The sequence below is a fragment of the Vicia villosa genome, unplaced genomic scaffold (assembly GCF_029867415.1).
Source record: "Vicia villosa cultivar HV-30 ecotype Madison, WI unplaced genomic scaffold, Vvil1.0 ctg.000133F_1_1, whole genome shotgun sequence".
Classification (NCBI taxonomy): domain Eukaryota; kingdom Viridiplantae; phylum Streptophyta; class Magnoliopsida; order Fabales; family Fabaceae; genus Vicia; species Vicia villosa.
The window spans coordinates 693,563-720,559 of record NW_026705027.1 but is presented as its reverse complement, the minus strand read 5'-3'; the positions used below and the strand labels follow the sequence as shown (position 1 = coordinate 720,559).

Here is a 26,997-nt window from a genome sequence, read left to right as displayed (position 1 = left end):
GTGTTACAATAGTGGTATCAGAGCAGGTCGGTCCGTCCGGCCAATTGTTGAGTCAGTTGAGTTGCGCGACAGTTGTATATTGTCGGCATTTTATTCCTTGGTACGCGACATGTGAGTGAATCACTGTCGGTACTTGGTTGTTTGTTGTAGGTGTTGGATTGAAACAAGTGGGGGAGAAGCTTTGCTTCTCGGTTATGTTTCAGTTGTAAGAAGATTGATTCAGTAGGCTGTTGTTGGCAACAGTGCGAGCGTTGTTGGAGTTTGTTGTTTCCCGAATTGAAGGTGACTTGGAATTAAGACTCCACTAGGAATTGAGTTGGAACATCTTGAAGGAAGATGATTAGAGGTAATTGACAGTTATTGTAAGAGAAGGAAATTGGAAAGTTGCGATGTGTCAGCTCTACTGGTGTACTGCGAAGATGTCAGTTGAGTAGCCTTACGTTGCGGAAGAGATTCAGCTGCAAGTTTGCAAAGAGGATTGATGTCGAAATGTTCCAGAAATCGCACTTCGGCGATAGGATGTGTTGCTCAAGTCATAAGAATGTTTGGAAGTGAAGAGATACGACAAGGGGCTGTTTGGAATGTGATAGAGTTGAAGAGAATGAGTTTTGGAGAGAGATTTTCGTAAGCAAAACGCAGGAAAATTGCTGAATAGCCGCGGAACTTCGAAAATTCATAACTGGGGTTCTGGACATCCGAATTGAGTTCCGTTTGAAGCGTCGGAAATCTAACGAGATGAACTTTGTTATAAAAATAGTTGCAGAAGCTGTAACATAGTTAATTGTGACAAGATGACGTTGGAAAGAGGTGAAGTTGCGGTTACTCTTGTTCTTATAACTAGACTTGTTTATTGGTACTGCACGGGATGTCAGCAGTGCCGGAGCCAAAAATTTTATATAGCCTGGGCAAAAAATTTAACTGAACGTTACATGTGACAATATATAAATAATCATAAAGTGTGCTACATAAGAGAGATGAAACCTCACCTGCGAATAGTGTGCTAAATAAAATTAACAGGTAAATGCCCTCTCCGAGACTTCTTTGCGGTGAATGTTCGAATAATATCAACATCTTTAAGTAACTTGAATATCTCCCGCTCGGTGTAACATATCATCAAGTCATTGAACCATACGTTGTTGATCTTGTTGCGCAAATTAGACTTGATAATCTTCATTGCTGAAAAAGCTCTTTCAACGGATGCTGTCGACACCGGCAATATCAAAGCCAACTCAATGAGCTTGTAAACCAATGGAAATACCAAATATTTCTCAGTTTGAACCATCTTCATAGCCAAACTTTGAACATCTTCACAAGAAGTAAAAGAAGCATGCCTTTTTACTTGATGTACATAAGTCTCAAGTTGCTCCCTTATTGTTCCACGGTCATCATCAGAAAAGTCTGCATGATAAATATTAGCAAGACGAGCAAGCTTATCAACATCAAACTTGGAAAAAGAGTTCTTAGGGTCAAGTCATGAGAAACAATCCAACACAACGTTACTTCCTTCACAAAACCGGTGATCCATCTCCACACATATTTTGTCAATAGCAACATAAAAAATCTCTGCACGGTAATGGTGAAGATTAGTGACAGTCCTCCCTTCTTTTCTTGAACGTCCCCGAACCGGTATTTCTTCATCCATATTTGGCACCGGAATACTTTGAGCAAAACAAAATTCTTGGATATCACTAAATAAATCATTCCAACCACTCTCTCTCAATATAGCCAATCGAGCTTTAACATCATCAACTAATTCCATAGCAAGCACAATATTAAGATCTTTTGTTTGCAAGATTTTTGAAAGTTCATTAGTGATACCAAACAACTTTAACATAAGCTTCAAAATGAAAGCAAATTTAAAGCTCTCCACTTTTTCTATCAAACCCGCCGCTTGAGATGGTCCACTTCCATCTTCATCAACAATACTAAGCACATCTAACACGGAGGACCACATCTGATACAAACGAATCAAGGTAGTATAATGTGAACCCCATCTAGTATCTCCGGGTCTAGCGAGACTAGATGATTTGTGCAAGCCCTTTCCTTGAGAGATCTCACCACTCTCAAGTTTATTCAAAATATCTTGGTGTTGTGCCTCCTTCAAAGCATCCTTTCTCTTGCAAGATGCACTTGTTGTGGTTACAATCAAGGAGATGTACTCAAAGAAATCATGAATAGATGAGCAACTACTAGCAACAGACACAACCACCAATTGCAAACGGTGAGCATAACAATGGACATAGAAAGCATAAGGGTTTTCATCTAGAATCTTTCTTTGTAAACCATTAAACTCACCTCTCATATTTGAAGCCCCATCATATCCTTGCCCTTGTATCCTTGAAATAGATAACGTATGACGATCGAGAATACCATAAAGAGCATCCTTTAGTGCCTCAGATGTAGTATATTTGACATGATGTAGAGCAATAAATTGTTCCACAACTTTCCCTTTGTCGTTCAAGAACCTAGAAAAATAAGTAAAAATTTAAATGTATCCGTCTATGTTTGAATGTAATTTACAAGTTTAAGTTAATAATTGTAGTAGTTTCAATAACAAACTCATTGTACTAACCTCAACATCACCGCCATTTGTTCTTTGACAGATATATCACGTGACTCATCAATAAGCACAGAGAATTGTCTATCACCAAGCTCTTCCATAATCACCTTGGTAACTTCATGTGCACAACACGTTGCAAGCTCCTTTTGAATGTCACCGGAAGTCATAGTGCAATTTTTTGGACCACGATCAAAAGCATCTCTTACTTTTTCATCATTAGATTTTACCCAATCCACCATCTCTCTAAAATTTCCCTTGTTTAGAAAAGTAGAGCTTTCATCATGGCCACGAAAAGCAATGCCTTGTGCTAAGAGATATCTAGTACAATCTAAAGAACAAGTTAAACGGATCTTATACAATTCTTCTGATTCCCTAGTTGCTCTAGCAAAGATACTTGTCACACTTTGTCTTTGATTATTATAATCATCATAGTGCTTCACACATGAGTTGTGCTTACTATCATGATTACCAATATGATCTTTAAAGCCTTTAGATGCATGCTTCCAATCTTTAAATCCGTCTTTGTTGAAGACTTCATAACCAAAGTGTTCGGCCCTCCCGGGCGGCTTAAAGAGAAAGCAATAGAAACAATAAGTTGCATCCTTCGACTCATTGTATTCAATCCATGTATAATTCTTATACCATGCTTTACAAAATGCTCTTGAATATTTCCCAAATTGAGTACGAGGAAATCTTGCTAAATCAGGTTGCGTTGGACCCTTCAATATATATGCCCTCCTCACTTGGTCTTGAATATCCGAAGCATACTCATGAATTTGTTTCCTACATCCTGGATCACGCACAATCTCATTTGGATTAAACTCGTTGGCCACATTAGGGGGTGTTTCTTCTACTTCGACTTCCGGTTGCTTAACATTCACTTTCTCAATACTTGTTCTAGGAACCAAAAACTTCCTCATCTCTGAAATTTAATGATTTAGTGAAACGAATTTTTAATTAAACAATTTATAACACGCAAATTGACAAGACCAAATAATTAAATAAAATAAACAATTCATAACCACAAAATTAAAAGAGAATTTTATTATTATGAATGACCTATTAAATTAACCAAAATCTTTGATACTATATTAGAACCCCAAAAAAATAGAGTAGAGTTTCTGTTAAAATAAAAACTACAATATAAATATTAGAAGAAAAATTGAACTATCATTCATTCTAAATTAAACTATGTAAAATTGACCTATATTGGACTATGTAAAAATAACAAAATATTGAACTATGTTTTTTGTTTTGTTTGAAAAAGACAAAATTTTATTAAAAAGAATACTCTAAGCACATTAGCACAAGACAGTGGCAAGAGATTTCCAAAACCAAAATCAACATAAAGATATAGTAGCAACATGTAAATTGAATTGAAGTGCTATTGTTACATATAATATAATACTAATATCTAATAAAATAAGAAGACAAATTAAGAGAAAGAGAAGCATATTACCTTGCTGCTAGCTGGAACGTAGAGATAGGAATGGCCGAATTGGAACAGTTGAACAGACAACAGCATGTGCGGTTCAGAGATAACAAAAAGGGTTTTTGCTGTACTTTTAGTTTTGTTTTTTATTTATTTCTGTTTTAAGTCATAAATATTTAATTGGGTTGGGCCTTTCTGGACCATTGGGTATTCATCTATTTTAATTTTTACACTCATACTTTTACTAATTTTGCCCCTAGTTTCATTTAAAAATCGGCTATTAAATTTAGGGGAATACAAAGAAAATAGGGGTTGAGCCCGGGCGCATGCCCGGGCTTGCTGGGCTATATAACCGCCCCTGGATGTCAGTGTCAGTGTTGAATGGATTGAAAGAATAATTAGAAGGTTTGTCGAGGAGTAATTTTAAGAATTGAATTTACCAATTGAGAAGTTTTGGATATATCGTATAGAGTGTCGCTGCATGATGTCTGTAGCAACCTGCCCTAAAAATTAAGGTTTTAGAGAGTCGCCACCTATTCTGAAGGGCGAATAGGAAACCCTACGTAGATACGAGATTCGGGGTAAGATACTATATTCAGGTCGAGGGAAGGTGTTAGGCACCCTCAACCCTTTCCTAAAGGCTAACATTTCAAAGATGCAGGTTTGTGGCAAAATATAAAGAAAAGTGACAAACAGAATAGGGTTAATAATTTTAATCATTGATATGATTAGGGTTTGAAGGAAGGGGACTCGCCTTGTTGCCAAGTGCCTACGTATCTCCTTAGGGAGAATCAGAGTCAACGTAGTTCGGGGCACAGGATTGTACGGCTTAGAATTGATTATAGAGATTGTGTGAAGTTGTTTTGAAATTGTTTTGAGGCTCTTCGAATTGCCTATCGCAGTTTGAATTTGATTTGAAAGGGCATTTTGAGTTGCCCAGGATAAAAATCCTGTAGTATCGTGGTTTAGTGTATTTTAGATGTTTCGGGCGTACAACCCTGATTTGGCACAATTAACCGCAATGATCAATAGGTTTGATCACCATAGTTAAAAGATTGGGGTTTTGCATCATTACCAATTCAAATCGATTGATTCGATTATCACTAATAATGAATTAATATGTTTTATTATTGATTTATTAATTTATCGTTACCCCTCATAACCGATAGTTTCGATTACAAATAATAACGAATTGATAAGGGGAAATATGCTAATCATCATAACCAATAAGATGGTTAAAACCATTTAGCAAAATAATGTGTATTTCAATTTATAGGATTTGAGATTATTAACCATCGTGACCAATAAATTTAGTCGAAACGAATAATAAATTGAATCCTAGTATTTTGGCCACCGGCCAATGGTATTGGGCAAACCCTAATAGTCGTAATTTTAATAGGGTTTTTTTATTGTTATTTTTAATGGTTAAAACCAATTAAATAAATTAATCGAGATACTCGAATACTCGGGAAAAATATTATAAACCTAACCCTAATCCTAATTTATTTTTCCTAATCTAATTTTATCCTAATCCTAATTTAAAATAAATTAAATCATGCATATTATATATAATTAAACAATTAAATAGATAAAATAAAACAATAAAAGAAAACCTGGGTGTGATCCCGTGTAGCAGCTCCTTGGGGGTTCATGATGGGCATCATTCTTTCTGGGCGTTAGATCTAGCACTTTGGAGATCCAAAGATGGATATTTGAAGGTGTACCAAGGGCCAGGTGCGGAGCGCAAGCGTTGGATCATGAGACAACCATAACACACAATTGTTAGAAAAAATATGTCACAGGTGGGGTTCGAACCCCCGTCTCTATGGTTACAAGAGTGATTCTCCACCAACCGCGCTGCATGTCTATGCTGATTAAATATAGACGCTACGCTATTTAAATGAAAACACAAGTATTAAAAAAACAAACTCAGCACGCTGTCCTTCCTCTTCTTCGTGCAATGTTGCTGGAAAAAATTTACAGAGCCTTATAGCCACGGTTTTCCACCGTTGCCATAGATGTTCATCCCCACAACCTGAAAATTAACACCGACAAACACAAATAAATGGTACAGATCGATTATACGCGGCCTTACGAGTTGCTTGGATTCATCAATTTGCCTTGAAATCATCCTGAATTAAGAATCCTAATTTCCCAATTCGTGAAACCTAGCCATGGTGATTCTTGAAACCTGCACTAAAACTCAAATTAAACGGCACAGGGAGGTTCTAAACAAGATTATAAACACAAACAATTATTCAAATTCGATTTATGATGTGTGTAGACTTGAATTCGAATTGAAATTTTCTAAGGTGAAAACGTGAACGTGAGGACCTGTTTGAGTGTTTTCAGACCAATGGCAATCATTCAGTTACGTCCAGGAAGCCTCCATGAATCGATTATGATACTTGGCTCGACTTGAATCAGCCTGATTCACGACTCTGACTATTTGTATAAGGTGTTCTTTCGCCAAAAATTCTCCTCTGAATACATTCATCTATTTTTCTTGTGCCCCTCAAATATGTACAGATGTCTCGTATATAAACTGTGTGAATATCTACACAGGGTACCGATTGGTTTGATGGAAAAGGTTTTCCTATTTTCTTCGGCCCCCCTTGTAAATAGGATTATGCACCTCTTTTATATTGCACCAATTAGGTTTTTCTTTTTATTCCTAATGGGCCCATTGTCCAATTGATCTTTTTTTTTCTTTTAGCCCAAATAAATTACTACCCCATTAATCCATGGTATATTATAACAATAATAGTTAAAAATAATTATAATAATCTTAACAATAATATTATTAAAACCACTACTAATTAATAATAGTTAGTTATAATAATAAAATGATTAAACTAATTATAAATAATAAACCATGTGAATAATTTGTGAGAAAGGACTAAAAAAAAACCTCAAGAAGACGGAATAGATGAGCTAGATGATTGAGCTCAAGCACTTTCTGATTTTAACCCCCATTTTGACTCAGGATATCTTATAAGAACGCAGGTTTGACAATAGGAATGTCAAACCCCATGATTCTTAATTTTGATCCTTGATGAATTAAAAGACATGAGTTGACCGGGCAAATTTTGGGGTATGACAGCTGCCCCTGTTCAATCTTCTTAAACCTGAAGAGTCAAATAAGCACGTCTGCCTATCGTGATCTGAAGGTAGAAGATGATTGGACACTGAAATGCCCTGAAATTTGCCTTTGTCGGGAAAGAATTCCGTGGGAGATGGGCTTAAAGATGCCACCCAAGGTGAATACCATTCTTCTAAGTGTGAAGCACACGCCTTTTGGAAGGGACCAGATGATTGATTTTTTGTAGCGTAGCCTAAAGAGGCAACCTGAATTTTATGCGATGGTATGATGCATGCGATGCATGATGCAGTGAGCTTCTCAAAAAAATGAGAGCGATGTATGTATATGCATTATGTATGAATGAGATATGTTAGTTGGATGATGCATGACTATTAGTTATGTTAGTCGAAGTATGTTAGTAATTCTGAAAAGAAAGATAGCACCTTTGATTGTTTGTTGATGATGTTTTGGAAGATATCACTGCCGAGGGACTAACGTGATAAACCCAATTGAAGAACGGTTTAAAAATCTTGTGTGTCTGAAAAAGCTCCTAGAAAGGATGGAATACGCTTTAAAGAAGACTGCCTGAAAAGGCTCCTAAAAAGGACTGCACCAACAGGGTTATTTGCGAGGGTTATCGCAAAATTTACCTGCACCAACAGGGTTATTTGCGAGGGTTATCGCAAAATTTACCTGCACCAACAGGGTTATTTGCGAGGGTTATCGCAAAATTTACCTGCACCAATAGGGTTATTTGCGAGGGTTATCGCAAAATTTACCTGCACCAACAGGGTTATTTGCGAGGGTTATCGCAAAATTTACCTGTACCAACAGGGTTATTTGCGAGGGTTATCGCAAAATTTACCTGTGCCAACAGGGTTATTTGCAAGGGTTATCGCAAAATTTACCTGCACCAATAGGGTTATTTGCGAGGGTTATCGCAAAATTTACCTGCACCAACAGGGTTATCGCAAAATTTACCTGTACCAACAGGGTTATTTGCGAGGGTCATCGCAAAATTTACCTGTACCAATAGGGTTATTTGCGAGGGTTATCGCAAAATTTACCTGCACCAACAGGGTTATTTGCCCTGGTTCGGATAAATTTTACCTGCACCAAAGGAATTACCTGCCATGGTTCTGACAAGCGTACCTGCATAAAAGTAATCGTTTGCTATAGTTCTAGCAAACATACCTGCATGAAAGAGATTCACCTGTTTGGAGACTCACGACTCGAGGGTCGGAGAAAAAACACCTTTCACAACACGAGGGTTGGAAACTCACGACACGTGGGTCGGACAATACACCTATCACAACACGTGGGTTGGAGATTAGGCTTTTGTAGCGTGAATTGAATTTTGATGTAATAGTCAGACGGGAACTGACTACCAAACGAGAATTGGATTTGATGGTTTTCCAGTATGAGAACTGGACTTTGTAATGATTTGGATTGCCAATAGAAATTGGGCTTTTTGTATATGCTAATGCTAATGTGTATGTATGTATGCTAATGCCGATGCAACCCCGAGATTTTATCTCCTTAAACCTATTGAACTTGTTTAATCCATGCTTGTACCTACACCATGACTATGCTTATGTTGGCTTTGTAATGTGGATAATACTTATGCATATACGTATGTTTTGTTGACGTAATGAGTGGAACGAAGTAATGTCTTCTGTAAGATTACCTGAAAAGGTCTTTTGAATGGATGTGAATGTTTGTCTTAAAGAAGACTATCTGAAATGATTTTTCGACATGGTAGCAATTTGTCTTAGAGAAGACCACCTGTAAAGGCTCTTAGCGTAGATAGAAATTTGTCTTAAAGAAGATCACTTGAAAAAGTTCTTAGCAAGGGATGAAGAATGTCTTTAAAGATGACTACCTGAAAAGGTTGAAAGATGTCTTAAAGAAGACTACCTGAAGAGGTTCTTGAGAGGGATGACGAATTGTTTTTTTTTGAAAGGGACTACCTGGAAAGGTGCTTAGGACAAGAATGTCTCGAAGAAGGCTACCTGAAAAGGTGCTTAGAAAAGTAATGTCTTAAAGAAGACTTACCTGAAAAGGAACTTAGAAAGAAGGGAACGTCTTGAAAAAGACTACCTGAAAAGGGACTTTAGAAAAAGGAATGTCTTAAAGAAGACTACCTGAAGAGGTACTTAAAAAAAGGAATGTCTTAAAGAAGACTACCTGAAAAGGTACTTAGAAAAAAGAATGTCTTGAAGAAGACTAACTGAAAAGGTATTTAGAAAAGGAATGTCCTAAAGAGGACTGCCTGAAAAGGTGCTTAGAACAAGAATGTCTCGAAGGAGACTACCTGAAAAGGTGCTTAGAGGAGGAATGTCTTGAAGAAGACTACCTGAAAAGGTACTCAGAAAATGAATGTCTTGAAGAAGACTTTCTGAAAAGGTACTTAGAAAAAGAAACGTCCTGAAGAGGACTACCTAAAAAGGTTTTTTTTTTGGAATGACGATGATTGTCTTAAAGAAGATTACCTAGAAATGCTCTTAGAATGTCTTAAAGAAGACTACTTGAAGAGGTTCCTAAAAGGATGATAAATGTCTTGGAAAAGACTACCTGAAAAGGTTCCTAGAAAGGATCGTAGGATTTGTCTTAAAGAAGGCTACCTGAAAAGCTTCTTAGAAAGAGGATGTCTTAAAGAAGACTGCCTAAAAAGGGTTCTTGGAATGTCTTAAAGAAGACTACCTGAAGAGGTTCTTGGGAAAGAATATCTTAAAGAGGACTACCTAAAGAGGTTCCTGAAAGGATGATAAATGTCTTAGAAAATACTACCTGAAAAAGGTTCCTAGAAAGGATGATAAATGTCTTAGAAAAGACTACCTGAAAAAGGTTCCTAGAAAGGATCGTAGGATTTGTCTTAGAAAGGTGTGGTGTAATGTATCAGCCAATGTATGTAATGCATGATTTAGATGTGTTTGCATGATGCCCCAATGATAGGTTGTTGGATGCTAGCGCGATTTCCCACTACCTGCTTTTGGACTTTGAAGATCGTAGTTAGGAGAGAGATTGATTCGAAATTGTAAAGTGTGAAGACGCCTTTTCCTTTTATTGTGCGTCTTATGGATTTGATATCCATTGCCCCAGTATTTTCATGGAGAAAGATGCTTATGAAGGAAGTGCCCCAGGGAATAGCCTTGTCATATGCTTCGATGTTTAGATTGAAGGGTGTGCCCCTGATCTCCAGGTCATGGAAGGTTATCCATAGTGTTCTATCCTTTGAATTTGAATTCTTCCCATGTCTGACATGCCCCTGTTTGAGATTGCTTTGAGATGTGCCCCAAGTCGATTGAACCTTAGGAAGACTGCCCCTAGTTAATAGGATGTTCGATTGTATGCCCCTGTGCTCCTTGAAATTTTTGCCCCTGTTTAGGAGAACCCCCTAGATGTGGTTCCCCCGATTCCAGGGTCTTTATTAGAAATGATCACCTTTGATTAACCCATTTCGAGATCTCCTCGATGCTAAGTGTATACTCGTAGATGGTGTTGTACTTTTTGAGAAGTAGCTCCAATGGAATGCGTATGCAAGTTTTGAAATCGAAGTCCGTTATGAATTAGGACTGGATGGTTTTGAAAAGAATGCTTGAAGAAGCATAGTGATTAGAAGTAGTTTTAACAAACATAGGAGTCAGTATAACAAATTCCTGCTTAATATGCTTTCGTAGTTAACCTTGCCTCAATTAGGACTTTTAAATGTTGTAACTTGGCCTGGTTCATGTTTTAAGAAACAATGGATATAAGGCTCAAAATTTTATTTATCCCACCCCTTTCTCCTTGATGTTCTCCAGATCCTAAAAATTCGCCTAATCCAATGGATGTGCTTTGTTTGCAAGAGAATCGTTTCAGTCTCGATGTTGAGCAGAAGCCTTAGTAGAGATCCAAACTTTGATGACATATGTTGTAAAGATCCAAGCATTGATGTGAAGCTTTGATGGTTTAGCAGTCACAAGATTATCCTTTGTATTTCGCCTTTGTTTTTATCCCTTATTTTTTCATGGGCTAATTCTTTTGAATTTAACCCATCGGGATGCCCCAATTTTGCCTAAGTCTTTTTGTTTCTTTTTATGGAATTTTCATTTTGACTTAGCGGGCGTTTTTTATTCTTGAAAGCTCCTTTTGAGATTGATTCTTGGATATTGCATGTTGTGACTGCTATGTTGATTTTGATTTGTAAGCTTCGCCTTTGATACTCCCTCGATCTTGAATGATGTATTGAGGAAGAAGACGTGGTAAATGTTATCTCTATTGTTTCCTCCTTCTTAGATGAATGCGAGGAAGAAGATATGCTTGAACCTTTGCTCGATCCTTATGCTTGAACCCTTGCTTGGCTTGACTGATTCTCTTGACAATCAAAGTACACCATTGAATTAATTGAAATCTACCCTGCCCCTGGTTGAAATCAAGGTTTTCTTTTGAAAAGTAGAAACAAACTCCAACTCCTGGTTCGAGGGGGTAACGAGGGATTAACATCCTTATATCTCCACTGTTTGGGAATGGAAACAATGCCTGTACATCCTCGGCTCGGTCTTACCTTGAAAGCATATATTTAGCTGGACTTAGTTTTTGTATTCGTCATTCTCCCTCAAGTTTGTTAATAACCCTAAAAATAGAAGTGCGTGACTGGAAAGTCATGGTAGTGAGTGAATGAATTGACTCCAAAACCTGCATGGTTGTCCCATTAGAATTACTAATCCGAAGGTACAACTTTTATCTTGAGTAACACTTAGCGGTCGTAAGGGTTGAAATTGTGAGCACGGTAAACACCTATTGATCCTAGGGATAATCTCCTTTGTAGATCCACTGACCTTGTTTCACTCCTTAGATTCTTAAACTTGTAGAAGTGAGGGCAACCTCGAATTTTCTTTGGACATGTCAAACCTGGCGGGAATAAATCGTTAGCGGTGGGTTTTCGTCGTATCGGAACTTCATGAGTTTCCTTTGACTGAACCTCTTTTGCTTTTCCTAAGGATAGTATCACCTATGACCCTTTTTTTCTTGGTGTGGGGCTGACATATGTCGAATTCCCTCCATCGTAGTTGAGCCTCTTTGTTCAGGATATTGCCCCAGTTGGACTAATCCTTGCTTGATGACAACCTTCACTGTATTCATAATCCTGTTATGACAAGGCATGGACATACGGCTGGCATGGCGAAAGGCATCTTTTTTTCTTTAGCAAGACTAAGATCTTTTATTCTCCTTGCTCCGTAGTCTACGATCCTTTGATTTTTGGGAGTTTCGGGAAACCGGCTAGCATGGTTGGTATGGATGCGGGCGAAGATAGAAATGCAAATGTGAATGTATGAATGCATGAAAATGCAAATGCACGCGTAAGCAAGAGACTCCTTATATTGTAACTCCGTGTATGCAATGCAGACGTGTAACATATGATCCTAGGGATAGCCTTAGAGGCGGCATTAGACCCTCTTGGAATCTTTATAGGGTAAATGTTATGACACGCTAAGGGAAATCCCTTGGATTCGAGAGTATGCAGAAGATAGAGGCTAGTGACTGTTCAAGACAGTCACTCAATCTCATGGCCATCGAGAGGGCAATCAACGCGTACCAATGAATTTGTCCCTCGTGGGAAGGTTCTCTATGCGGAACACAACCTATCTAAGGACGATATGGACGAAGAGCAATCCCTACGGGCTAGGGATGTGATGTGTAAATGGAGATCCAAACCCTACAAGTTAGAGGGTGCGCGGGACTGAGCATGGAGTGACCGTTCAGGACGGTCACTAGATTTCATGGCCATCGAGAGGCCAATCGAACACATGCTAGTGAAGTTGTCCTTCGGGGAAGGACGCGTCATTGTGAAAACACGTAGATGTAACAGAAAATCCCTATATGCTAGGGAGTGCGTAGGTGTAGGCACGAGATGACCGTTCGAGACAGTCACTAGATCGCATGGCCATCGAGAGGCCAATTGACGTGCGTTAATAGAAATGTCCTTCGTGGGAAGGACACGTAGTTGTAAGAATACAAGGATATAAAAATAAAATCCCCACAGGCTAGGGGATGCATAGATGGTGATGTCCTTCGTGGGAAAGACATGGTATTTAAAAATTAGAGTCCCTACAGGCTAGGGACCACGCGGGGATACCTGCAAAATCGAAACACATAGATATTCGAAGTATATAAATTGCAAACATATAAAGAGCACAGCAGCACAAAAGTCCTAGGTTCATAGGTTCGACGTAGCGGCTCTTGGGAGCCATTCTTTTTATAGGGGGTTCTAGAAGGTCTCATGGGGTCGTTCGTAGCCTCCGAGACTTTTTGTCTCTTCGGATTTTAGAACAACTCATTTTATCCATGAGGTTCGAATTTTTGGGGTAGGTTCCCGGAGAGATCAGCTAAGTATCCAGTCCAGCCCTCCACAAAGTCAAGCTTCGTTTCGGACCTTTCCAAATACCTAACCCACTCCGAGTGGAGTTATCAGTGAGACTCGTAAGGCGATTCATGTCCCCTTTTGGTCTCAAAGTTAACCCCCACACTTAAGGTTTTAACACTACATAATATATCCAGCAGTATATAAAAATATAATAGTCAATAAAAAATATAAATATATTCACATAAGTGATCAGATATAAACATATCCTGAATAATTAAATATTTTTTAAATAAAAATAAATAAACAAATTTAAAAAAAAAATAATTACAAACCCTGAAAAAGGCGCGTTAGCCAAACCCTAAAAAGTTGCCAAACCTAAACCCTGCCAAAGCCTAAAGCCTATAGGAGCATAGTAATTCACCGTTATAGTTATCCCCAGCAGAGTCGCCAGCTGTAGCAACCTGCCCTAAAAATTAAGGTTTTAGTGAGTCGCCACCTATTCTGAAGGGCGAATAGGAAACCCTACGTAGATACGAGATTCGGGGTAAGATACTATATTCAGGTCGAGGGAAGGTGTTAGGCACCCTCAACCCTTTCCTAAAGGCTAACATTTCAAAGATGCAGGTTTGTGGCAAAATATAAAGAAAAGTGACAAACAGAATAGGGTTAATAATTTTAATCATTGACATGATTATGGTTTGAAGGAAGGGGACTCGCCTTGTTGCCAAGTGCCTACGTATCTCCTTAGGGAGAATCAGAGTGAACGTAGTTCGGGGCACAGGATTGTACGCCTTAGAATTGATTATAGAGATTGTGTGAAGTTGTTTTGAAATTGTTTTGAGGCTCTTCGAATTGCCTATCGCAGTTTGAATTTGATTTGAAAGGGCATTTTGAGTTGCCCAGGATAAAAATCCTGTAGTATCGTGGTTTAGTGTATTTTAGATGTTTCAGGCGTACAACCCTGATTTGGCACAATTAACCGCAATGATCAATAGGTTTGATCACCATAGTTAAAAGATTGGGGTTTTGCATCATTACCAATTCAAATCGATTGATTCGATTATCACTAATAATGAATTAATATGTTTTATTATTGATTTATTAATTTATCGTTACCCCTCATAACCGATAGTTTCGATTACAAATAATAACGAATTGATAAGGGGAAATATGCTAATCATCATAACCAATAAGATGGTTAAAACCATTTAGCAAAATAATGTGTATTTCAATTTATAGGATTTGATTAATTAAATTAATCGATTATTAACCATCGTGACCAATAAATTTAGTCGAAACGAATAATAAATTGAATCCTAGTATTTTGGCCACCGGCCAATGGGATTGGGCAAACCCTAATAGTCGTAATTTTAATAGGGTTTTTTTATTGTTATTTTTAATGGTTAAAACCAATTAAATAAATTAATCGAGATACTCGAATACTCGGGAAAAATATTATAAACCTAACCTTAATCCTAATTTATTTTTCCTAATCTAATTTTATCCTAATCCTAATTTAAAATAAATTAAATCATGCATATTATATATAATTAAACAATTAAATAGATAAAATAAAAAAATAAAAGAAAACCTGGGTGTGATCCCGTGTAGCAGCTCCTTGGGGGTTCATGATGGGCATCATTCTTTCTGGGCGTTAGATCTAGCACTTTGGAGATCCAAAGATGGATATTTGAAGCTGTACCAAGGGCCAGGTGCGGAGCGCAAGCGTTGGATCATGAGACAACCATAACACACAATTGTTAGAAAAAATATGTCACAGGTGGGGTTCGAACCCCCGTCTCTATGGTTACAAGAGTGATTCTCCACCAACCGCGCTGCATGTCTATGCTGATTAAATATTGACGCTACGCTATTTAAATGAAAACACAAGTATTAAAAAAACAAACTCAGCACGCTGTCCTTCCTCTTCTTCGTGCAATGTTGCTGGAAAAAATTTACAGAGCCTTATAGCCACGGTTTTCCACCGTTGCCATAGATGTTCATCCCCACAACCTGAAAATTAACACCGACAAACACAAATAAATGGTACAGATCGATTATACGCGGCCTTACGAGTTGCTTGGATTCATCAATTTGCCCTGAAATCATCCTGAATTAAGAATCCTAATTTCCCAATTCGTGAAACCTAGCCATGGTGATTCTTGAAACCTGCACTAAAACTCAAATTAAACGGCACAGGGAGGTTCTAAACAAGATTATAAACACAAACAATTATTCAAATTCGATTTATGATGTGTGTAGACTTGAATTCGAATTGAAATTTTCTAAGGTGAAAACGTGAACGTGAGGACCTGTTTGAGTGTTTTTAGACCAATGGCAATCATTCAGTTACGTCCAGGAAGCCTCCATGAATCGATTATGATACTTGGCTCGACTTGAATCAGCCTGATTCACGACTCTGACTATTTGTATAAGGTATTCTTTCGCCAAAAATTCTCCTCTGAATACATTCATCTATTTTTCTTGTGCCCCTCAAATATGTACAGATGTCTCGTATATAAACTGTGTGAATATCTACACAGGGTACCGATTGGTTTGATGGAAAAGGTTTTCCTATTTTCTTCGGCCCCCCTTGTAAATAGGATTATGCACCTCTTTTATATTGCACCAATTAGGTTTTTCTTTTTATTCCTAATGGGCCCATTGTCCAATTGATTTTTTTTTTCTTTTAGCCCAAATAAATTACTACCCCATTAATCCATGGTATATTATAACAATAATAGTTAAAAATAATTATAATAATCTTAACAATAATATTATTAAAACCACTACTAATTAATAATAGTTAGTTATAATAATAAAAGGATTAAACTAATTATAAATAATAAACCATGTGAATAATTTGTGAGAAAGGACTAAAAAAAAACCTCAAGAAGACGGAATAGATGAGCTAGATGACTGAGCTCAAGCACTTTCTGATTTTAACCCCCATTTTGACTTAGGATATCTTATAAGAACGCAGGTTTGACAATAGGAATGTCAAACCCCATGATTCTTAATTTTGATCCTTGATGAATTAAAAGACATGAGTTGACCGGGCAAATTTTGGGGTATGACAGCTGCCCCTGTTCAATCTTCTTAAACCTGAAGAGTTAAATAAGCACGTCTGCCTATCGTGATCTGAAGGTAGAAGATGATTGGACACTGAAATGCCCTGAAATTTGCCTTTGTCGGGAAAGAATTCCGTGGGAGATGGGCTTAAAGATGCCACCCAAGGTGAATACCATTCTTCTAAGTGTGAAGCACACGCCTTTTGGAAGGGACCAGATGATTGATTTTTTGTAGCGTAGCCTAAAGAGCCAACCTGACTTTTATGCGATGGTATGATGCATGCGATGCATGATGCAGTGAGCTTCTCAAAATAAATGAGAGCGATGTATGTATATGCATTATGTATGAATGAGATATGTTAGTTGGATGATGCATGACTATTAGTTATGTTAGTCGAAGTATGTTAGTAATTCTGAAAAGAAAGATAGCACCTTTGATTGTTTGTTGATGATGTTTTGGAAGATATCACTGCCGAGGGACTAACGTGATAAACCCAATTGAAGAACGGTTTAAAAATCTTGTGTGCCTGAAAAAGCTCCTAGAAAGGATGGAATACGCTTTAAAGAAGACTGCCTGAAAAGGCTCCTAAAAAGGACTGCACCAACAGGGTTATTTGCGAGGGTTATCGCAAAATTTACCTGCACCAACAGGGTTATTTGCGAGGGTTATCGCAAAATTTACCTGCACCAACAGGGTTATTTGCGAGGGTTATCGCAAAATTTACCTGCACCAATAGGGTTATTTGCGAGGGTTATCGCAAAATTTACCTGTGCCAACAGGGTTATTTGCAAGGGTTATCGCAAAATTTACCTGCACCAATAGGGTTATTTGCGAGGGTAATCGCAAAATTTACCTGCACCAACAGGGTTATTTGCGAGGGTTATCGCAAAATTTAACTGTACCAACAGGGTTATTTGCGAGGGTCATCGCAAAATTTACCTGTACCAATAGGGTTATTTGCGAGGGTTATCGCAAAATTTACCTGCACCAACAGGGTTATTTGCCCTGGTTCGGATAAATTTTACCTGCACCAAAGGAATTACCTGCCATGGTTCTGACAAGCGTACCTGCATAAAAGTAATCGTTTGCTATAGTTCTAGCAAACATACCTGCATGAAAGAGATTCACCTGTTTGGAGACTCACGACTCGAGGGTCGGAGAAAATACACCTTTCACAACACGAGGGTTGGAAACTCACGACACGTGGGTCGGACAATACACCTATCACAACACGTGGGTTGGAGATTAGGCTTTTGTAGTGTGATTTGAATTTTGAAGTAATAGTCAGACGGGAACTGACTACCAAACGAGAATTGGATTTGATGGTTTTCCAGTATGAGAACTGGACTTTGTAATGATTTGGATTGCCAATAGAAATTGGGCTTTTTGTATATGCTAATGCTAATGTGTATGTATGTATGCTAATGCCGATGCAACCCCGAGATTTTATCTCCTTAAACCTATTGAACTTGTTTAATCCATGCTTGTACCTACACCATGACTATGCTTATGTTGGCTTTGTAATGTGGATAATACTTATGCATATACGTATGTTTTGTTGACGTAATGAGTGGAACGAAGTAATGTCTTCTGTAAGATTACCTGAAAAGGTCTTTTGAATGGATGTGAATGTTTGTCTTAAAGAAGACTATCTGAAATGATTTTTCGACATGGTAGCAATTTGTCTTAGAGAAGACCACCTGTAAAGGCTCTTAGCGTAGATAGAAATTTGTCTTAAAGAATATCACTTGAAAAAGTTCTTAGCAAGGGATGAAGAATGTCTTTAAAGATGACTACCTGAAAAGGTTGAAAGATGTCTTAAAGAAGACTACCTGAAGAGGTTCTTGAGAGGGATGACGAATTGTTTTTTTTTTGAAAGGGACTACCTGGAAAGGTGCTTAGGACAAGAATGTCTCGAAGAAGGCTACCTGAAAAGGTGCTTAGAAAAGTAATGTCTTAAAGAAGACTTACCTGAAAAGGAACTTAGAAAGAAGGGAACGTCTTGAAAAAGACTACCTGAAAAGGGACTTTAGAAAAAGGAATGTCTTAAAGAAGACTACCTGAAGAGGTACTTAAATAAAAGGAATGTCTTAAAGAAGACTACCTGAAAAGGTACTTAGAAAAAAGAATGTCTTGAAGAAGACTAACTGAAAAGGTATTTAGAAAAGGAATGTCCTAAAGAGGACTGCCTGAAAAGGTGCTTAGAACAAGAATGTCTCGAAGGGTTATAAATACAGTAGGTTGATCCTTTGAGGAAATAGTCTGAAGTCGGTTAAGGAAGCGTGAAACTTGTCGAATAAGAATGCCTACTACCGCGATTGTTTGAAACAAAAATCGAGTAGAATATGTTGTCGATGAATAAGTTGACGAGATGTTCGGTGATAAAGATGACTTGAGTACCGATGGATTTTAATGAGAAGTGAATTAATAGTAAAGATGGAATAAACTTTAGAACTCTTGGAATCGTATTTGTGGTGGCAAAGTAACGATAAGTATAAAAGAAGAATTTTAGAGGATTTCTGACACCTATTGAATGTGAGGAAGACTTTGTTGAGATGTCGAGTGGGATGATATTTAGGCACGAAAGATGTCATGGAATTTGGATTAAAACCACGAGTTATGAATGTTGTCTTGGTCGTGCAGGTTAATTGTATGGCTCAAGATTCGAAGTGTTTAGTGATCATAAGAGTTGAAGTACCTCTTTAATCAGAAAGGGCTTAATATGAGGCAGTAGAGATGATTAGAGTATATTTTTTTTAGGATTAGGATTTTGGTTTGAATTACCATCCTAATGAGGAAAATGTTGTGCTATTGTGTTGCGTAAGAAGTCTTTAAAATGTCGATGCTAATGATGAATGAGTTGGATTTAATTGGACAATTTAGAGACTTGAGTTAGTATGTGAAGGCACTCCTAATAGTGTTAGATTGAGTATGCTAGAAGATGACTAGTGGTATTCTTGACGAGATTAGAGAAGGTCAGAAAGATGATGTTGAGTTGATCGATAGGTTGACTTTGAATTACCAAAGTAAAGGCGGTGAATTCAGAATCGACGGAAACGATGTAATGAGGTTGAGTGATTGGATTTGTGTAACTGATGTTTTGAGCTTCAGAAGGATATTCTAGAAGGACACCGTAGTGAATTATTGGACTATGACGATGTTAATGAGTTTGGGTGCAAACTCGGAAAGGGACACTATTATGTAGTAACGACGGTTTATGCTTAAATATGATTTTCAACTAATATTGACAAATTTAGGACTTGATCACCCTAAATCTCTTGTTGGTAGTAGATGTAATCATATAGAATAGATAAGCTTGTTTTGTTACCTTAGTGGTTTAAGATGTGATGAATACTAAGCCGTGAGAATAATCACTCACTATGTTGTGTGAAATTATGAAGAAGTGAATATGAAAGAGTGCAACATGGTGGATGATGACTTAAGACGGGTAATCAGAGTCGCGCAGCGAAAGTGTGATGCGGAGTAGTGTTATGAGTACTACTCGCGGGCAGTAAAGGAATTAATATGTCGGAAGCCTACATAGAAAATATGTGTTGATCTATATGTTGGATTTAGAATCCAGTGGATGTAAGGATGTCGTGTCGAAGAACTATAACTCTTTTGAATAATTGCCGAGATGATGAATATGTTATTACGGTTGTACGTAGTTAACGAGTATGTATTCGGTGAAATTAAAACGAAGAGTTGATGCTATATGACATTGTAATAATTTTGTGTTGTTGTTAAGGGGTTATTATAGATTCTAGATATAATGAGGAATTATACTCTATGAAGGGAGGAATTGATTTAATTCTTAGAAAAGAGCGAAACTCAATTTGAGTTGTTTTGTAAGAAATGGCGTATTGAGGCTGGTGAGCGTGATTATAATTACTTGTGTGCACTCGTTCCGATGGCCGGAATGTTTAATAGATGTAGTAACTCAGAAATTTATTTTTGAGTGCGAGTAAGTATTACTGAGTGGTAAATTGGTACCATGAATGATGAAGAATGATTCTTGGACGAATGAGTAAAGAGAGTCGGAATCGGGTGAAACTCAGAAATCTATTTGGTATAGATGATTGTGATGAATAATCAGAGTAGTGCGGAAAAAACGGAATGTAAAGTGTTGGATAATCAATGGCTTGACTTAAGAGGAGTCAGATAATTGGAATTCAATGGTATAGGAATATGAGTATTGAGTTTCTTGAAGGAAGCGGTTGGTGAAAAGTGTAAGTATTATTTTATCGCTCAGATGGAAGAGTATGTCTGAGGTTGGTATGTTGGTAGATGGTATGCATTACTGCAGTGTTGATCAGTGTGATCATACTATAGATTGTGTAATTGTATTACTCGGCTGTTGAGCGTATTGTATAGGTTGTACCTCAATGTTCTGTTGTTGTTAACCTTTTTGGAGCTATAGCGAGTGGTATACTTTTGGATAGTCAAATGCGACGTAAGAACTGGGATTTGAATGTATGAAACATGTTTCCTGTTGGTTATGTCAGATGGATTTTGAGGATTGACCGATGGTAATGTTAATTGGGAGCTGGAGAGTCAGGTGGAGGACTCTTATACGAGCTGGTTACTTGAGGTATGTTTTCGAGGACGAAAACTCTTTTAGTGGGGGAGAGTTGTAACACCCGTATATTTTAATTTTTAATTTAAATGGAAATTTAATTTATAATTAGAATTATTGGTGGTTTGTGGGATTTAATTGGAAGAAAGATGGTTTATAGTGTTGGGCCAAGTGTGGTATTAGTAAAGAGGGGGTGCTATGTTAGTAAAGCCCTTTACTAATTAAAATGTTATTTTTCATAAAAATAAGGAAAATTGGGAGAAAGGAAAAAAGGAACGTGAAAAGCAGAAAAGAGGAGATGAGGGATTGGAAAGCTGGTACGTGAAGAGGAGCAATGGAGGGAGAGACCAATCAAGAATCTTTGGCTAAGGTAACGGGGGACTCTCCGGTTATCATCTATTATCATATTCTTGGATAATAATATTGATTAGGGATGTTGTTGAGTCAATTGTATTATATGTCGGGTTTAGGGAGGTTATGAATTGATGAAAATTGAATGGATTATTGATTGATTATGTGTTGTTTTGATGTGTGATGATGAATAATGATGCAATTGATGATTAGCTGCCTGTATATGACGTTTAGAGTCAGTTTTGGACTCAGATTGAGTCAGATCGCAGGATCTGACGCAGACCCGAAAATCTGTGAAATCGCCAGTTCGCGTCGCGTCCCCGTGTTGGCGCCGCGAAGGCGTACTTGTTTTCTCGTATCGCGCCGCGTGCATAGGTTGGCGCCGCGAACGCGTTTGTGTGGTTCAGGTCGCGCCGCGAACCTTGGTTGCGCCGCGTGCTGTAGCGTTAGTTGTTTTCTTAAAAGAGTTGAATGATGTGTAACTTTCGAACCGTAGGTCCGTTTTTAGTGTCGTTTCGAGCACGATGAATCTTACGAGGTAACCTACGTGTTTAAATGATGGAATGAGGTGTGAATCCAATTATTTTTAAATATGATTTTATTTCTTGGTTAATGATGTATTGTACATATATGTGATGAGATGTGTTAAATACATGCTACGTTGAAATATTAATCATGTGACGATTTGTTTAATTGGATGATATATTGTTGACATATATGATGAAATGTGACAATAGAAGATGTTGTTTTGAAAAACATTATGATGTGATGATTTGTTGAGAGTTGTATGATGATGACTGATTTGTTTTGGAATGATGTGGATACATGTGTGTTCTTATTATTGATGATGATGATTGATGTGGACACATGTATGTTCTTTAATGATGATGATGATAATGATTGATTGTATTTGAATGATGTTAATGTATATAAACATACTTTGATGATGATGATGATGATGATGATGATGATGATGATGAAATGGGTATTTGATGATGTTACTCATTAGACTTGACGATGGTATAAGTATGTTGTATATGTTGCATTCATTCATATTCATTGATGATACTGTATCCATAAGGGTGTGTTGGATCAGTAAAGGGCATGATTCCCATTGTGTGGAATCTGTGCTGGCAGGGCCGTATCTGGATGATGTTGGATCGGTCATGGATTATTTCCATTGGATGATGTTAGTACCACATGCATAGTGTCAGTTCATACATATGCATACTTTTATAACATGATTGGAAGTATTCCAGTGTTATAAATATTGATGACGTGTTGGTTGTGTGTTTTGTTGAATTAATGTTGAGTATGATTGTCTGTTTGAAAGATGTGTTTTGTTGACGTTTGGGTAAATGATGGATGTTCCTGATAATCTGAATATGATGAAATTGGGTGAATAACATAACTATGATGTGTTGTTATTTGAGATGCAATAACATTTGTTAACTGTGATGAGACTCACCCTTACTGTTGACATTTTCAGATTGAGGATAGCTGCTTTCGACTTGGTGAGGATTAGCTCATAAGTCAGTGTATTAGTGTAGCGTCAGGTGTCATGCTCTGATATTGTAACACTGGGGGAACGCTAGTTTAGAGTTTTATGATGATACTCTATCGTGCTGTTATTGTATTGAATTCAGTGGGATATTGCATAGATGATGTTATGCTTATCCGTATGATGAATTTTCTGTTGTGTTAACATGAGATGTTTATGTATTATGATGAATTGTCCCTTAGTGAAAGCATGACAATGAATTTATGATAAATTTGTTATAATTGGAATTGTGGCACCCTTGTTTTCATGTGTTACTCTGAATTATTTTATTAATTTCCGCGGGGTTTAGAAGGGTGTTACAATAGTGGTATCAGAGCAGGTCGGTCCGTCCGGCCAATTGTTGAGTCAGTTGAGTTGCGCGACAGTTGTATATTGTCGGCATTTTATTCCTTGGTACGCGACATGTGAGTGAATCACTGTCGGTACTTGGTTGTTTGTTGCAGGTGTTGGATTGAAACAAGTGGGGGAGAAGCTTCGCTTCTCGGTTATGTTTCCGTTGTAAGAAGATTGATTCAGTAGGCTGTTGTTGGCAACAGTGCGAGCGTTGTTGGAGTTTGTTGTTTCCCGAATTGAAGGTGACTTGGAATTAAGACTTCACTGGGAATTGAGTTGGAACATCTTGAAGGAAGATGATTAGAGGTCATTGACAGTTATTGTAAGAGAAGGAAATTGGAAAGTTGTGATGTGTCAGCTCTACTGGTGTACTGCGAAGATGTCAGTTGAGTAGCCTTACGTTGCGGAAGAGATTCAGCTGCAAGTTTGCAAAGAGGATTGATGTCGAAATGTTCCGGAAATCGCACTTCGGCGATAGGATGTGTTGCTCAAGTCATAAGAATGTTTGGAAGTGAAGAGATACGGCAAGGGGCTGTTTGGAATGTGATAGAGTTGAAGAGAATGAGTTTTGGAGAGAGATTTTCGTAAGCAAAACGCAGGAAAATTGCTGAATAGCCGCGGAACTTCGAAAATTCATAACTGGGGTTCTCGACATCCGAATTGAGTTCCGTTTGAAGCGTCGGAAAGCTAACGAGATGAACTTTGTTATAAAAATAGTTGCAGAAGCTGTAACATAGTTAATTGTGACCAGATGACGTTGGAAAGAGGTGAAGTTGCGGTTACTCTTGTTCTTATAACTAGACTTGTTTATTGGTACTGCACGGGATGTCAGCAGTGGCGGAGCCAGAAATTTTATATAGCCTGGGCAAAAAATTTAACTGAACGTTACATGTGACAATATATAAATAATCATAAAGTGTGCTACATAAGAGAGATGAAACCTCACCTGCGAATAGTGTGCTAAATAAAATTAACAGGTAAATGCCCTCTCCGAGACTTCTTTGCGGTGAATGTTCGAATAATATCAACATCTTTAAGTGACTTGAATATCTCTCGCTCGGTGTAACATATCATCAAGTCATTGAACCATACGTTGTTGATCTTGTTGCGCAAATTAGACTTGATAATCTTCATTGCTGAAAAAGCTCTTTCAACGGATGTTGTCGACACCGGCAATATCAAAGCCAACTCAATGAGCTTGTAAACCAATGGAAATACCAAATATTTCTCAGTTTGAACCATCTTCATAGCCAAACTTTGAACATCTTCACAAGAAGTAAAAGAAGCATGCCTTTTTACTTGATGTACATAAGTCTCAAGTTGCTCCCTTATTGTTCCACGGTCATCATCAGAAAAGTCTGTATGATAAATATTAGCAAGACGAGCAAGCTTATCAACATCAAACTTGGAAAAAGAGTTCTTAGGGTCAAGACATGAGAAACAATCCAACATAACGTTACTTCCTTCACAAAACCGGTGATCCATCTCCACACATATTTTGTCAATAGCAACATAAAAAATCTCTGCACAGTAATGGTGAAGATTAGTGACAGTCCTCCCTTCTTTTCTTGAACGTCCCCGAACCGGTATTTCTTCATCCATATTTGGCACTGGAATACTTTGAGTAAAACAAAATTCTTGGACATCACTAAATAAATCATTCCAACCACTCTCTCTCAATATAGCCAATCGAGCTTTAACATCATCAACTAATTCCATAGCAAGCACAATATTAAGATCTTTTGTTTGCAAGATTTTTGAAAGTTCATTAGTGATACCAAACAACTTTAACATAAGCTTCAAAATGAAAGCAAATTTAAAGCTCTCCATTTTTTCTATCAAACCCGCCGCTTGAGATGGTCCACTTCCATCTTCATCAACAATACTAAGCACATCTAACACGGAGGACCACATCTGATACAAACGACTCAAGGTAGTATAATATGAACCCCATCTAGTATCTCCGGGTCTAGCGAGACTAGATGATTTGTGCAAGCCCTTTCCTTGAGAGATCTCACCACTCTCAAGTTTATTCAAAATATCTTGGTGTTGTGCCTCCTTCAAAGCATCCTTTCTCTTGCAAGATGCACTTGTTGTGGTTACAATCAAGGAGATGTACTCAAAGAAATCATGAATAGATGAGCAACTACTAGCAACAGACACAACCACCAATTGCAAACGGTGAGCATAACAATGGACATAGAAAGCATAAGGGTTTTCATCTAGAATCTTTCTTTGTAAACCATTAAACTCACCTCTCATATTTGAAGCCCCATCATATCCTTGCCCTTGTATCCTTGAAATAGATAACGTATGACGATCAAGAATACCATAAAGAGCATCCTTTAGTGCCTCAGATGTAGTATATTTGACATGATGTAGAGCAATAAATCGTTCCACAACTTTCCCTTTGTCGTTCAAGAACCTAGAAAAATAAGTAAAAATTTAAATGTATCCGTCTATGTTTGAATGTAATTTACAAGTTTAAGTTAATAATTGTAGTAGTTTCAATAACAAACTCATTGTATGATGATGACTGATTTGTTTTGGAATGATGTGGATGCATGTGTGTTCTTATTATTGATGATGATGATTGATGTGGACACATGTATGTTCTTTAATGATGATGATGATAATGATTGATTGTATTTGAATGATGCTAATGTATATAAACATACTTTGATGATGATGATGATGATGATGATGATGAAATGGGTATTTGATGATGTTACTCATTAGACTTGACGATGGTATAAGTATGTTGTATATGTTGCATTCATTCATATTCATTGATGATATTGTATCCATAAGGGTGTGTTGGATCAGTAAAGGGAATGATTCCCATTGTGTGGAATCTGTGCTGGCAGGGCCGTATCTGGATGATGTTGGATCGGTCATGGATTATTTCCATTGGATGATGTTGGTACCACATGCATAGTGTCAGTTCATACATATGCATACTTTTATAACATGATTGGAAGTATTCCAGTGTTATAAATATTGATGACGTGTTGGTTGTGTGTTTTGTTGAATTAATGTTGAGTATGATTGTCTGTTTGAAAGATGTGTTTTGTTGACGTTTGGGTAAATGATGGATGTTCCTGATAATCTGAATATGATGAAATTGGGTGAATAACATAACTATGATGTGTTGTTATTTGAGATGCAATAACATTTGTTAACTGTGATGAGACTCACCCTTACTGTTGACATTTTCAGATTAAGGATAGCTGCTTTCGACTTGGTGAGGATTAGCTCATAAGTCTGTGTATTAGTGTAGCGTCAGGTGTCATGCTCTGATATTGTAACACTGGGGGAATGCTAGTTTAGAGTTTTATGATGATACTCTATCGTGCTGTTATTGTATTGAATTCTGTGGGATATTGCATAGATGATGTTATGCTTATCCGTATGATGAATTTTCTGCTGTGGTAACATGAGATGTTTATGTATTATGATGAATTGTCCCTTAGTGAAAGCATGACAATGAATTTATGATAAATTTGTTATAATTGGAATTGTGGCACCCTTGTTTTCATGTTTTACTCTGAATTATTTTATTAATTTCCGCGTGTCATACCCCAAATTTGTCCTACCCCTTTATTTTTAACTGGCTTAAGCTTTTCATTCCATGTACATGTCTTCCATTAGGTCATTTAACACATCATGCATTCATTAATCATT

The 26,997-nt window shown here is 37.4% G+C and overlaps 1 protein-coding gene and 1 pseudogene across 1 annotated transcript; both read right to left on the bottom strand.

Moving 5' to 3' along the window:
- Positions 1-1,000: 1,000 nt before the first annotated feature.
- On the bottom strand, positions 1,001-3,480 carry LOC131624505 (uncharacterized; annotated as a pseudogene).
- A 20,817-nt stretch (positions 3,481-24,297) lies between these two features.
- Positions 24,298-25,597, bottom strand: LOC131624504 (uncharacterized; the record flags this gene model as incomplete). The annotated part of the gene is made up of 1 exon (XM_058895468.1): positions 24,298-25,597. A coding segment is annotated over exon 1 (1,278 nt), but the record flags the coding sequence as incomplete, so codon positions are not given.
- Between the last annotated feature and the right edge of the window lie 1,400 nt (positions 25,598-26,997).